Below are 14,427 nucleotides of genomic sequence, written 5' to 3'. Positions count from 1 at the left end.
TAAAAGCTATTTTCATTTGCACTTCTATGCAGGAAAGCTTTTAAATAACCTCAGAAACAAGTAAATACATTAGCTGGGTGTTTGAGTGTTGTTTTTTTTTTTTAATCCAGGATTAATTTAATTTTAAAAATAAATGCAAGCCATTGATTCACTCTTCTCAACTGGACAGTCTACCTGTGGTATAACTGTCAGGTAAAAACATACCTCTCTACAAATTCATGGTCCCAAGATTTTTTAAAAACCATTTCACAGAAAAAAGAAAATATAAAAAGAGCTTCAGAAATACACTAACAAACGAAAATATAAGGGGAAAGAGGAACATGTAGTTCTAAGAAACTGAGAGGAGACTGTTCTACAGAGGAAAATGTTCATCACAGAAAGTCAGGTGCAAAGAGTTTAGAGCAGGAATTTGTATGACTTGCTTCTCCACTAATTCCTTAATAAAAATGACATCTTGCAGTCCTTAAACTTCATGGCTCAGACACTTACTTCACTTGGTTCTATTCCTTACTTACTTCTAGCTTTTTCTTTTTTCTTTTAATATTTTCTTTTTATTTATTTATTTTTAGAGAGAGGGGAAGGGAGGGAGAAAGAGAAGGAAGAGAAACATCAGTGTGTGGTTGCCTCTCCCGTGGCCCACACTGGGGACCTGGCCTACAACCCAGGCATATGCCCTGACTGGGAATCAAACCGGCGACCTTTTGGTTCACAGCCCACATTCAACCCACTGAGCTACACCAGCCACGGCAGCTTTTCCTTAAATGAGTCTGAAGAACTTAGGGATGTAACATAAGAAAAATAAAACAAGCACTCACAATACTGCCCTTTCAGTAGCTACTTTAAAGCTCTGTTACTAGAAAATACCTAAAGAAAATTTAAATGTAAGTCTGTGGCTTTGCTGAATCAAGTTCCCCAGTTAATATTCAGAAAACACCCTTGGGCTAATAGCATTGTTGATGGAACTATCGTAGAGGGATAGCTGAATAACCCCAGGTGGAGAGGGGACTAAAGGGGAATCTAAAATCACAAGTGCACGCTCCTGTCCTTTTGGAGCCACACTTCCTTCAGGGTCTTCATCATTGTAAGTGTTCCCTGCCATTTGCTACACTTATATATTACCTTCTGACACAGATCACCAAAGGTTCATTGGGATTCCAAGAGAAATCATGTATCTTGGCAGTGTGACCACCATGAATTAACAACTCTGGTGGCCAATCTTCTGCATCTTCCAGGGTTCCTCTCCAATTTTACTTAAATCCCAGACACTGAGTCTATGATCAGTATCACTGAAAGTTTCTCATTGTGAGGCAATCACTGAACCTGGAATATTTCATCCCTATTTTATTCAAAGGAATGCAACTTAAGTTTCAGATTTCTCAGATCCCACAAGGCCAACAGTCTTACCAGCTGACCCTGTGGCAAGAATGAACTCACTACCAGGAACACAAGGCAGCATACTTCAGAAATCTAAGCACCAACTGAGTGGCTTGATCTGGAAGTAGTGAGTGTTTGAATGAGTGTCCCAGATCATAAGTTTCTGATCATGAGGAAATGACCAAACAAAGATTCATGGAAGAGATGCCAGGAAACATCGCCTGCTACCACTGTTGCCCTGTGAAGATGGTCTTCACAGCCACAACTCTTCCTTCCTTTAGAACAGCACTAATGTCCCACAGGAAGATGGTGTGGTCCTCTGAAGCAATAAGTAAGTGCCCAGTGAGATCTGGTTTCCAAGAAAGCCCATAGCCTTCCTTCTGAGGTCCATGAAGATGCAAGTCTGGGTTGCACTGTCCAGAAGGATCTGGTTTAGAAGGATATGTTGTATATTCAGAAACAAGAACATCACGTGCAAGGGTTCTCTGGCATATAATATGACCTGTTTACTTCTTTCATGGCTGATCTTGATTTCTATTTCAATTTTCCTACTAACAGAGCCCAAACCTCCAAGTCCTCCTTTCTCACTGTCATATTGTGAAGCATCCAACTGAGCATCATATTAAGAAGCTGCAAACTGGCTATCACAAGGTGGTTTTGTTCATCCAATGTGTGTGTCCTGGGACAAGTCAACGAATGCTGAAATTTCTCCCTTCTGGGCTGGTTACACTTGGAAGCCACTGTACAGTTACTCTGGGCCACTCCAGAGTGTGGGTCATCACCAAATCATAAAGAAAAGGGATTTTTTTTCCCACGTTTTGTACTCTTCACTGATCACATGTTCTTCTACTGCATCATCAAAGGCTTCTTCCTTGTCAGGCATGGCAGGCAAGCGAGCCCAGGGGGATCCCAGGGTGTAACATTGCAGGAGGGCTGCAGAGGGTGAGGGCTGCAGAGGGTGAGGGCACTTGTTCTGCCTAGCTGGGTGTTTCTAAATGAGTATCTAAAGCCAAACAGGTCTATAAAGAGGTTTTAATAAACTAGTTCCAAGCTGTAGCTTTAGACCTTAAGAAGGTATTAAAAAACGAAAACAAAAATACTCTAAGCAGCACATAGTATTAGCTAGAATGCATAAAAAATATACCTTACACATATAATTACAACTATATTTAAAGTGTATGCAGATGCTGTAACTAAAAGTGGCATATAAACTTACTGTTAGAAGTTACTGATTTAATAGTATCTTTTTTGACATTTTTTATTTCTCTGTCAATGGATGTTCAAAACGCAATTATTGTCAATGTGAAGGTCCTAAAATTATTGACCAAAAAAAGGAGTTCTCATTCTCAAAAAGGTCAGGCAACAACTCTTCTATTAAACTATATATAAAAAAAAGGGTAATTTTCTTATCTGTTTTTTTAAAATGCTACTGAATTGTTAACTTTTAAAAAAAGTGTTTTTAAAGATTTTGTTTATTATTTAGAGAGAAGGAGAAGTGAGGGAGAAAGAAAGGGAGAGAAACATAGATCATTTGTCCCAATCAGCAACCTGGCCTACAACCCAGACATATGCCCTGACCAGGAATCAAACTGCTGACCTTTCGGTTCCCAGTCCAGTGCTTAGCCTACTGAGCCACACCAGCTAGAGCCTTATCTGTTCTTGACAGAGGGTCTCTTACCTTATTAGATACCGTCCAGAACTGGCGCTCTGATGTCATACCATGTAATTCAATTAAAATCTGCCGAATCCTCCAAGGATCCACTGATAATATCAGCTGATGCTCCAACTGGCCAATGTTGACACTTGCTGAGGCTAAGAAAGGAAGAGATTTATATTTCAGTAATGACTTAATTCAAGGGCACACAAAACCCTTTAACTATGAGAATGGTAATTTACTGAGAGGAATTGTATATGTTGGTATTATATTTATGTTAAAAACAGCTCACATCTTGAGAACTGATTCATTAACATAATTTACTGTTAACTTTATCCTCTGAGAAAACCTAACACAATTTTGTCTGCATTTAAGAGATTAAGATGATGAAAACATAAACAAAGGTAAAAATAAGTAACTGTTTCATGGAAAAAATTGTTATAAGTGGAAAAAATTAACTTACATAGATAATCTCCTACTTTTGAAAATAATGTGTTAAAAACATGTACAAATAAAATCAAATGTTAATTTTGAATAATATTTACAATATGTTTTTTGAAGGGTCAGGAAGAGAAGGAGGAGGCACTGTCTTCCCAAAGAAGCAAGACATGATCATTTAAATTCCTAATTATAACTCAGCTTTCAGATACAATCTTCAATAATCCACTGCCAGCATTTTAAGTGTTAATGTACTCCTTTCCTTTACAGCTTATCAGTAAACCAGTTTAAATCTAGTGGGCTTCAAAGCAGCTAAAATTTTGCCTTTTTAACCAACTGGATTCTGTCTCACCTATACTAAGTTTTGAAGCTTATGTTTTTGTTTTTTAAAGATTTTATTTATTTATTTTAGAGAGAGGGAAGAGAGAGAGAAAGAGAGAGAGAGACAGAGAGAGACAGACAGACACACATCAATGTGTGGTTGCTGGGGGTCATGGTCTGCAACCCAGGCATGTACCCTGACTGGGAATCGAACCTGCGACACTTTGGTTTGCAGCCCGTGCTCAATCCACTGAGCTACGCCAGCCAGGGCCTGAAGCTTATGTTTTTTATTAATGAAAAACACTGTAATTTCTACTTATAAAATAAGAGCAAAAAAAAAGGAAGAAATTAAATAAATAAGGAAGAAATTAAATAAATAAGGAAAAAATGGCAGTACTGCCAAAGCTAAATGTTTAGTCAGTAGGTAGTAAGTATCACAGTGACTCAGGCTGAAATGCATGAAAGCCTGTACAGTACATTTTTATGGTCTTAGCACACTTTACCAGTCCCCTCCCACCACTTACTGTTACCTCCCAAGAACACATTACCAGCCAAGACACCTTGGTCTATTTCCCTAGCTAAAATCTTTTATGCATCTAGGCCTAATTCTCCGTTAACCATATACTCAGTAGAGTCCCAGCACGTAACTGCTTAGATAGAAATATAATTATGGAAGACAGGTATATTTCTATTAATTAACATCAAGAAAATAAATATTTAAGAGGGCATCCTCAAATAAATAAATTGTGCCAACATTTTAGCTAGCAGGCTAGAGAGCTAACCTGGGATATCATAAAATGAAGTCACAGGTTTAATGCACAGATTTATCCTAGGGGATCTCTTCCTCATCTGATCAACGAGTAGCTTTCGTTCTTCATCTTTCAACAATGTAATGAAAAGCTCATGTGAAGAAATCATGAAAACGTATTGCAGATCTTCCAACCCCAGACACACATTCCTGGATCAGTAAGAAATATTGTTAAAACAAAATAGTATATCATTTAGTTGGGGAAAAACAGTATTAACCAATTTTTATTAATAAACCATTTCACAAAGTACCATTTCATAAACTGCAGAATACTATTTGAAATAGATTTTAAAATTTCACTTTGGTACTTAAAAGTGTGGTGTCAAAGACACAACATAAGAGTAATTGATATATTAAGATTTGTGAGACTGCACTAATCTCAACTTATCCCTGTTTCTCAAATATCTGCCTGTTTATAAAACATACAGTTCAAATACAAAAAATTAATAAGAGATACTTTCCTCGCAGGACTAAGTGCAAAGTTAAGGGGAAAAAAATACTTACTTTAGAAAAGCAGCCATGTTCTCTTCCAAAGAATCTGAAGGTTTTTCTAAATTTATGGATCTTGAACATACCTAGAAATTTGAGTATTTGTTATGAGTATGGGCACTTTAAAAAAATAATACACTACAGTATGAAAAGTTACAATTCAAGAACAAATGAATTTTCCTTTCTCAGCCATATACCAATCACAGATATGATTAAGTAATTTAAAAAACACCAAAAATGAAAATCCATTATGGGGAGAGGGAGTAGAATCTGACCATTTTGATTACTGCAGGTATTACTAAGATTAACCCATTTAGCATGGTACAGAGTTCTCCCAGAATTTATTATGTTACCAATTACATGTAATGATGAACTGTAAGAATCAATAGCTACTGTCAGAAAAGATTTACCTTGGTTGCAAATAATCAATAATAGCTAAGATACATAAAATCAATGGTTAAAAAATTAACCAAGGTTTAGAAAATAAACAATGAATATAAAGAATGATAGAAACTAAGTTAGGATTACAAGCTAAAATAAAATATAATTAGTATAAAAGTCCCTCACCTCAAGAAACTGTCAAATATTGTCTAATAAGACAAATTATAGAGTGTTTGTAGTTGCATTGTTCATAACAGCAAAAAAGTGGAAACAACTCTAAAAGTCCATGAACTCATGAAAAAACACACAAGTGGACACTGAATAGTACACCCACTCAATGGAATTATTATTCAGCCATAAAAGGAAATGAAGCACTAACACAAGCTACAACATGAACACTGAAAGTATTAAGAAGCCAGTTATAAAGGACAACAAATTTTATAATTTAATTTATACAAAATGTATAGAATATGCAAATCTACAAAGAGATTAGGGTTGAGGGGACTGACGGAAAACCAGGGATGACCACTCATGGGTAACAGGTTCTGCGCAGGCTTGCGGTGTGGGGGGCAATAAAAATGTTCTAAAACTGAGGTGATGGTTGTATAACTCTGTGAACATACTAAAAATGATCAAATTATACACTTTAAATGGGTAAACACTGTGGTATGTGGATTATATTTTCATGCAACTGTTACGAAAAGGTAAAAACTAACAATATTATAAAAGTACTATGCTCAGATGAACAGGTTACCTCATCAGCGTATAGCCCATCCAAGTATCTTGGCCTAGGCAGAATATATTTACATTCTAATATTTTTGCTCCATGAAAAATTAATTTTTTTAATTCTGCTTTATTGTTTACGCTACTTGTTTACAGTTGTCCCTACTTTCTCCCCTTTTGCCCACCTCTACCTATCTCTCCCTTCCTTCAGACAATTCCCATACCACTGTCCGTGTCCATGAGACCAACGAATGCATAAATAAGTGGAACAACAAATTGATGTTTTTCTCCCTCTCTACCCACCCTCCCTCCTTCTAAAAATAAGTAAGTAACTCCAAACAAAAATCCATCACATTATTTGTGGAACCTGACAATCTGAGTCTACTGTTAACAGCAAAATGTGAAGGACAAGCATACAAATACAACTCTGAAAAGCCATTACGTTTGTACTTTAGATATCAAGACATGGAAACACTGACATATGAACAGACAAATAGAAAAGTGGTACAGAATAGAGGCCCCATACACTTGACATTTGATAAAGGTAGCACTGGAGATTGGTAGAAAAAAGATGGACCATGCAGTAAATAGTACAGGAAAAAACAAACAGTCATGTGATGAAAAGAATGACATAGGACTGCCTACTTGACATGACACACAAAATATCACCTATAGGTGGATTAAAGACCTAAATGTGAAAGAAGAGCTAGGCTCAAAAGCTTTTACACAATAAACAGTAAGATTATCTTCATGACCACTGGACAGGAAAGGCTCTTTTTTTAAAAAACATTTTATTTATTTTTAGAGAGAGGGGAAGGAAGGGAAAGAAGAAACATAATGTGAAAGAGAAACACTGATGGGTTGCCACTTGCACACTTCCAACCAAAGACCTGGCCTGCAACCCAGGCATGTGCGGGAACTGGGAATTGAAACAGTGACCTTTTAGTTTGCCAGACAATGCTCAACCTACTGAGCTTTTTCAGGGCAGGAAAAGCTTTCTTAAGTAAGACACAGAAAACATGAATTTTTTCTTTTATGAAAGGATTGATAAGAGAATTCAAACTCAAAAAAGATACCTGCAACATATAAAATTGGTAAGGGACAGAGGCTATAAACAACTACCAAAAAAATTTTCTGCAAAAAATTATATACACACACACACACACACACACACACACACACACACACACATATCCATCAGAAAAATAAGCATACCACTTGGAACAGATACCTCAAAAGACAAAAATCTATATGAGAACAAAAAAAAAGTAAAGCTGGTAAATTCTGTGGTAATAGGGAAATGGAAATTTACAACTCAATAAGGTAACATTATACAATGACCTGACAGGCAAATCTAAAAACACCAAGTGTTAGTGAGGATGCTGAGCAATGAGAATTCTTATGTTTGCTGGTGGCAAAAAAATCTTTGATATTATAAAGTAGTATTTCTGATACATTTTTCCTCTAAGGGTATAAATAGGCAAACAGTACATGTATGCTCCAGGATATAAGTATGTTCCAAGCAGCACAGTAGCCAAAAACTATAAACATGTGTCCATCACCATGAGAATAGATCAATTGTGGCATAGTCATATGTTAAAACACAGCAATGGGACATATTTTACTATTACTATTCAAACATCTGCCCTGGCTGGTGTGGCTCAGTAGACTGAGCACCAGTCTGTGAACCAAAGGGTCACCAGTTCAATTCCCAGTCAGGGCAAATTCCTGGGTTTTGGGCCAGTTCTCCTGTGGGGGGGCATATGAGACGCAACCTACACATTGATGTTTCTCTCCCTTCCTTTCTAAAAATAAATAAGCAAAATCTTAAAAATATAAAAAAAAAACATCTGCTACATGCCAAATTATAGACCTGCACTGTCCAGAGTCATAGCTAGCTACTGATTATTTGAAATATGGCTAATACAGATTGAAATCTACTGTAAACGCAAAATACACAGACTTTGAAAACTTAGTATGAAAAAAATTGTAAAATCTCTCGTTAACTTTTTATACTAATTTTATGTTGACATTATTATTTTGGATATATAAAATATAGGATTAAAATTAATTCCACCTTTTGTGGGGGGGAGGGGGTTATAAGGAAACTGAATGGTAATGGGGAAAATATACAATGAAGATTAAATCAAAAAATAAAATTTAAAAAATTAAATTAAATTAAATTCCACCTCAAAAAAAAACCTCCTTAGAGCAATGTGGGGAAAAAAATTGTATCTGCATTACACAACTTGAAAAAAATCTCAAAAATATGTTTAGTTATAGAAAGTAAATATACTTTATACAATTTCATTTATAAAATTCAAAACAGGAAAACCAAAAAATATTCTTTGAGTCTGCATACAAAGGTGATACAAGAAAAGCAAGGAAATGATTATCATCAAAGGCAGGACAGGGTTTCCTCAAGGGAAGGCAGAGAGGGTCTGGTAAAGACGTAAGAAGGACTTTTAGAGTGTTGTCAGTGTTGCACCTTTGGAACTAAGTGGTATTAATTATGCATTATGTACTTCTCTCAATGTCTATTACGTTAAAACTATTAAAGAAAGAGATTGAAAGATCCAACAGTAACACAGACTCTAGAACTCACATGAGAGGCTAGAGGTGTGCTATGAGAGTTTTTAATAAACAGGTGATAGAACAGGTGATTTACACTTGGGATGAGAATAAAAAATGACCTGAGAAGATGAGAGAGCCAAGGATAGCACTTTTGTAAACAAAAACACTAGAGGGCGAGTAAAACAAAACTCGATGAAGGAGCAAGGAAAATCCAGTAATGGAGAACTAGGAGAGTGTTATCTGCCAGTAATATCAATTATCAGCCAGAGAGGCAGGTCAGATGAAGTTAGAAAAGAAGACACTGGATTTGACAACTAAGACTTGGTCATTGGTAACTTAAAGTAAAATTATTAAGTCAAAGGGGGATATAATGTCTTACCTCGAGAAGAAAGTCTATTTTCTCTTTATTAGGTCTAAGAAATAGCTGGTTAAATTGAATACTAATTGTTCTACCTTCCAATATATCACGAACTGTGTTACAGGCACAGACTTTAAAACAGATTTCATCTAGAGCTTCATTTCTGTAGAATACAAAAGTAAATTCACTAATATTTTTTAAATTAAAAAAGGTCTATATTACAAAATTAAATTCACACGAATGAGCCATTTATTCATGAGAGGTTCAGATTTTAGTATATTCAGGGACATTAAGCAAATAATGTCCCTCAGAGAGGGAAAAGCAGAACAGAAAGGTTTTGAATTTATCAAGGGGCAATTTAGTTACACAAATTAGGTAACGGAATCAAATTCTGCTATGTATAATTTTTTCTCCCAAGTGCTTTTCAAACAGATTAGAAGAACAATGAAGTGGTTCCTCTGACTATCTTAATTTCTTATACTAACAAAAGCAAAAGTGTTGTCATAGACTTGCAGGGAATTTGGAAGTGTGTTTCTGATAAACCTGAAATGCACACTTGCTCTTTTACTCAAAAATCAAGATTTCTTCTATTTACTTACCCCTGTTGAGCTTTCTGGAAAAGTTCTCTTAGTACTGACTGTCGGAACTGGACCGGTAAATTGAAGGTTAAGTTATCTTCAATGAAAATCTTTATTACTTCCTAGAACACAGACATAGAATTGCATCCATTTCAAAAATCATGACAAAGATTTACTTTAAAAAAGTCTTTCTCCCCCGAAAAATTTAAAAATGAATTTTTAATAGAAGTCTTTCTATAATAAAGATACACATTGAAGAAAAATCATAAAAGTATCTTACTAGAGCCCTGAATGATGTGGCACACTGAAAGGTTGTTGGCTCCATTCCTATCAGGGCACAAACCTAGGCTGCAGGTTCCATCCCCAGTCAGGTCCCATATAACAGGCAATCAACTGATGTTTCTTTCTCTCTCTCTCTCTAAAATCAGTATGTCCTCAGGTGAGGATTTAAAAAAATAACCTTACTAGAAAAATGTTCTCTTTCTAAAATTTTAAAATTAGATTAAGAATAAAAATAGCCCCCTCCCCCATCTTGACAGAGAGAGATTTATGAATGAGATTTGCGTAAAAGTTATTTGAGCAAACTGCCCACACCTACCAGGGAGCAAGATCTCAGTTGCTCCCTCTCCCACCTTTTTTAACTTAAACATCATGGACCAAAAATGAGAAATGAGAGAAGAATCCATCAGTAGGAAGCAATGCAGCTATGTTATTAGAAGTTTTAAAAAACTCACCTCATTCACTTTAAACACAAGTTCATACAGCAAACTTGTTAAAATATTAAAACAATTAATTTAAAATTATTCAGCTGGGAGAAAAACATGCTAAAAAACTATCCTGATAAATTTAAATGGTTTAAAATATATTATTTATTGAATTACAGAAAATCCCCACATTATTACACATAGACTTTCTCAGCTCTTTATCAAGCAATAGAAGAGAAAAAAGGGCTGACGATGGGGAAGAGGCTGTTAGGCGATGTGAGGTGATGGGGAAGAGGCTTTTAGGAACAGTTTAAGCTGATCTGCTGTTACCATAAAAGTACTGACAAAAGTGGTTCCAAAACCAAATGGCAACCACTGTCCACCTCCACAACAAACATGAGCAAGGGAGGGTTACATAGGGCAAAACAGTCCTTGCTGAACATGAAAAGACACATTTGCTACAGCGGTTCAACTATCTGATCAACACAAAACCAAAACTAGGTAGTTCATATAGAAAATGCTATTCAAATATGAAAATGCCAAATATGATTTTTAAGATACTCCTGCATACATAATTAATGTGATAAATTTCAGAGTTACAACAAAATCACTATTTTCCCCTTCCTAGTTACCCAATTACACTAGTTTTGGATTTACATATTTGGCACTTTGTTATATTCACAGTAACATGTGCCTATCGATGAGTAATATTTCTAAGTTCTTATTTGCACAAGTCTTATTCCAGGGAGCTTCTTACAGATTCTGTATCTTAACCATAATGGATCCCCACCCTCCATAATCCTCAGTAGGGACGTGCAACTGAAAGATCTTCAGTCTTTATTAAATCCATCTGCATCTGTAATCCACCCTCAAGAAACTTTTTCTTCCCTAGAGCAGAGCAGAATTCGTTTAAAAAAGGCCACTGGGAGGGGGAACCAGTACTAGTCCCTCCCTTCTTCTATTTTTTGTTTAAAGAAAAAATAACTCTAGTTAACAACAGTGAACTAAAAAGCTGGGCTAAGTGCAGGCTGCAAACCAAAGTGTCGCAGGTTTGATTCCCAGTCAGGGTACATGCCTGGGCTGCAGGCCATGACCCCCAGCAACCGCACATTGATGTTTCTCTCTATCTCCCTCCCTTCTCGCTCTAAAAATAAATAAATAAAATCTTAAAAAAAAAAAAAAAAAAAAGCTGGGCTAAAGCCCACTTGGAGACACAAAACTAACGGTATGCTATAGCTATTTCATTTCATGATTTTGATTTTGAATTAAACAACATGAGGGCGCTGTTCACTTTCTAGAATAAGGGCTTTCCAATTTTAAAAGTACAAATTCTAATTCCCAGTGATTTTCACTACAAAACTAAAGGTATATACCCCCAGGGAATAATAAAAATCTCAACAGATTGCTTTAGGCTCTTTTCACAAGTAAAATTGAAATGACGACCAGGCTCGGTGGCAAAGCGAGCTCTGTAAACATACCATTCAAACCAATCAAAGCTGCTTTGCTCACTTTCTCCTTCAGTCTTAGTATTTGCAGTGGCTAATACGGCTGGGCTACACGTCTATACTTTCAAATACGACACAAAACTTTAGTCTCTACATAGAGGGTGTTGTGCTAAGTGAAATAAGTCAGACAAAGAAAAGACAAATACCATATGATCTCACTTACATGTGGAATCTAATGAACGAAATAAACGAAGCAAGTCAGAAGCAAACTCATAGATGCAGAACAAACTGATGGTTGCCAGGTGGGAGGGAGGCTGGAGGACTGGGTGAAAGGTGAAAGGACTAAGAAGTACAAACTGACAGTTACGAAATAGTTATGGGGATGTAAAGTACAGATTAAGGAATACAGTCAGTAATACTGTAATAATTATAAATGGTGACAGGTGGGTACAAGATTTATTGGGGGAATCACTTTGTAAGTTATATAATTGTAGAACACTGCTGTACAGCTGAAACATACCAATATTGACTGTCGACCGTAATCAAAAAATTTTTTAAAAAAACCTTCAGGCTCCATAAAACTAGGCTATTTGTAATTTAAAAGTTAGAAGTTCTACTTGTGAATTTTCTTACAAAATTTACTTACAACAGGCAAACTCTAACCTTCAAAAAATGATAATACCAATAATCAAGAGTCAACACCTATACAGTGCCTTGCCTTACAGTTTATAAACTGTAACTTCTCACTTTATTCTCACGAGAAGCTTATGAAATGGGGAAATTATTACTAGCGTTTTACAGGCCAGTCTCACAGTTGGACTCTCCACAAGTCACACAACTGGCAAATGGTAAGCCCAGGATTCAAATTTAGTTCTGTCTGGCTTCCACAACTCTTAAACTACACTACTGCAGCCACATCACAAGTCTTACCTGATAGTTGCCAGACCTCAAACAAATATGGACTTGACTATATGGAGTTAACTGTTGAGATGTACTATCAGAAGAAGATACGAGAACATCGCATGCTTGACAATAGCCAGCTAACCGCTTCTCATCTATGGTACAATGCAGAGATAATGAACCTATCTGTAAAGTAAGAAGTATATATCATTATCCATCAGTGTAATACAAACAACAGTCCAACACCCACTTACTGTGTTTGCACTACAAGAAAATGCTGAAGAAAAATTCAGGGCTGGAGGAAACATGAAATACATAAACGTTCAAGTTCTAGGCTGGATGTCAGCAAAACCTGCTCACAGGTCAAATCTAGCCTGTGGCCTATTTTTCTACTGCCCTTCAGATAAGACTGATTCTTAGGGTCATAAAGGAAAATCAACAGCAACAAATGAGAATAGGCAACAAAAACTGTGTATGGTACACAAAGTTAAAATATCTGCCATCTGGCCCTTCACAAAAATGTTTGCTGACTCCTGGTTTAGAGGTTTCATGCCAACATACAAAAGGTAGACATTATTATCACTCTAAGTAGGTATGACAATTAGAAATTGATTAACAAAGAGTGAACACTGTTAAAAAAACAAGCTTAAAATATTTAAAAAATACATACACTTGGCAGAGACTTACAGGGGGAGAGCAAAGAAAACTCAGTCTTTACTCAATTGGAAAGAATAGCAATGCTTCTACCAGAACAGAAAAAATTTTTTAAAGACACTTTTTTTTAATTCAAGTTTTAAATTACTCTACCTGAAATGCCATGAAATTAGAAATCTGATGAGTTGCCCAGGCAAAGTAAAAATGAGAATTCCCAATGGGCCCAGAGTAAACTTAAAGGAAATCTCTAGTACATTTAAATTTTTTTCTCTGGTGAAGAAAGGAAACTGAAATGGGACTTTTTCTAGACATTGGGCATACAAAAACTTAGTTATACACTTAAATTTCAGGTGTCTGAACCATAAAAAGAAAAAATGCAAATGATAAATACTTTATTAAGTTTATCCTTATTAAGAATTAAGAAAATGCAAAATGTTTAAAGATACTAGATTTCACTCATCAAATAAGCAATTAAAAACAAACAGACAAACAAACAACTGCCCTGGCTGGTATGGCTTAGTGGACTGAGGACCAGCCTGCAAACTGAAAGGTCGCAGGTTTGATTCTCAGTCAGGGCACATGCCTAGGTTGCACTCCAGGTCCCTGGTTGGGGGCATGTGAGAGGCAACCAATGGATGTTTCTCTTGCACAACAATGTTTCTCTCCCTCTCTGTCTCCCTCCCTTCCCCCTCTCTAAAAATAAATAAATAAAATCTTAAAAAAAAAAAAGAACTCCGCTGATTAGAGTAACCTCAGAAAGGCACCTAGCAAAGAAACTGGTTTATAGCCTTTAAAAAATTAATAACCACTGGAAATGGCAATTCTACCTATAGGACTTTAACTTGAAAGTATCTCAAATCAAAAAAAAAATTTTTGCTTGGAGATAAAAATATTGCAGCTTTATTATAAATAAAACCAGTAAACAACCTAAATGCTCAAGCATGAGGGAAATGAAACAAATCACAGTTGAACAGAATACCTTTTAAATGTCTATTCAAAGGTTTAAGCAATATACTAAATAGTGC

The 14,427-nt window shown here is 35.9% G+C and overlaps 1 protein-coding gene across 2 annotated transcripts in view; it reads right to left on the bottom strand.

Annotated features, from left to right (window-relative positions):
• The window catches only part of INTS8 (integrator complex subunit 8), a 46,020-nt gene that overhangs the window by 22,631 nt on the left and 8,962 nt on the right, over window positions 1–14,427 (bottom strand). For both annotated transcript variants that reach the window (XM_045861140.1, XM_045861142.1), the window contains 6 exons: window positions 12,779–12,934; window positions 9,721–9,821; window positions 9,143–9,284; window positions 5,100–5,170; window positions 4,570–4,745; window positions 3,053–3,186 (listed from right to left, as the gene is read on the bottom strand). In XM_045861140.1, coding sequence (XP_045717096.1) covers window positions 3,053–3,186; window positions 4,570–4,745; window positions 5,100–5,170; window positions 9,143–9,284; window positions 9,721–9,821; window positions 12,779–12,934 — 780 coding nt within the window. The remainder of the gene's footprint in view (window positions 1–3,052; window positions 3,187–4,569; window positions 4,746–5,099; window positions 5,171–9,142; window positions 9,285–9,720; window positions 9,822–12,778; window positions 12,935–14,427) is intronic.

Source organism: Phyllostomus hastatus, unplaced genomic scaffold, assembly GCF_019186645.2.
Source record: "Phyllostomus hastatus isolate PE091 unplaced genomic scaffold, TTU_PhHast_1.1 phas_scaffold_21, whole genome shotgun sequence".
Taxonomy (NCBI): Eukaryota; Metazoa; Chordata; class Mammalia; order Chiroptera; family Phyllostomidae; genus Phyllostomus; species Phyllostomus hastatus.
The sequence above is the reverse complement of the archived record's forward strand: the minus strand, read 5'-3'. Positions and strand labels throughout refer to the sequence as shown.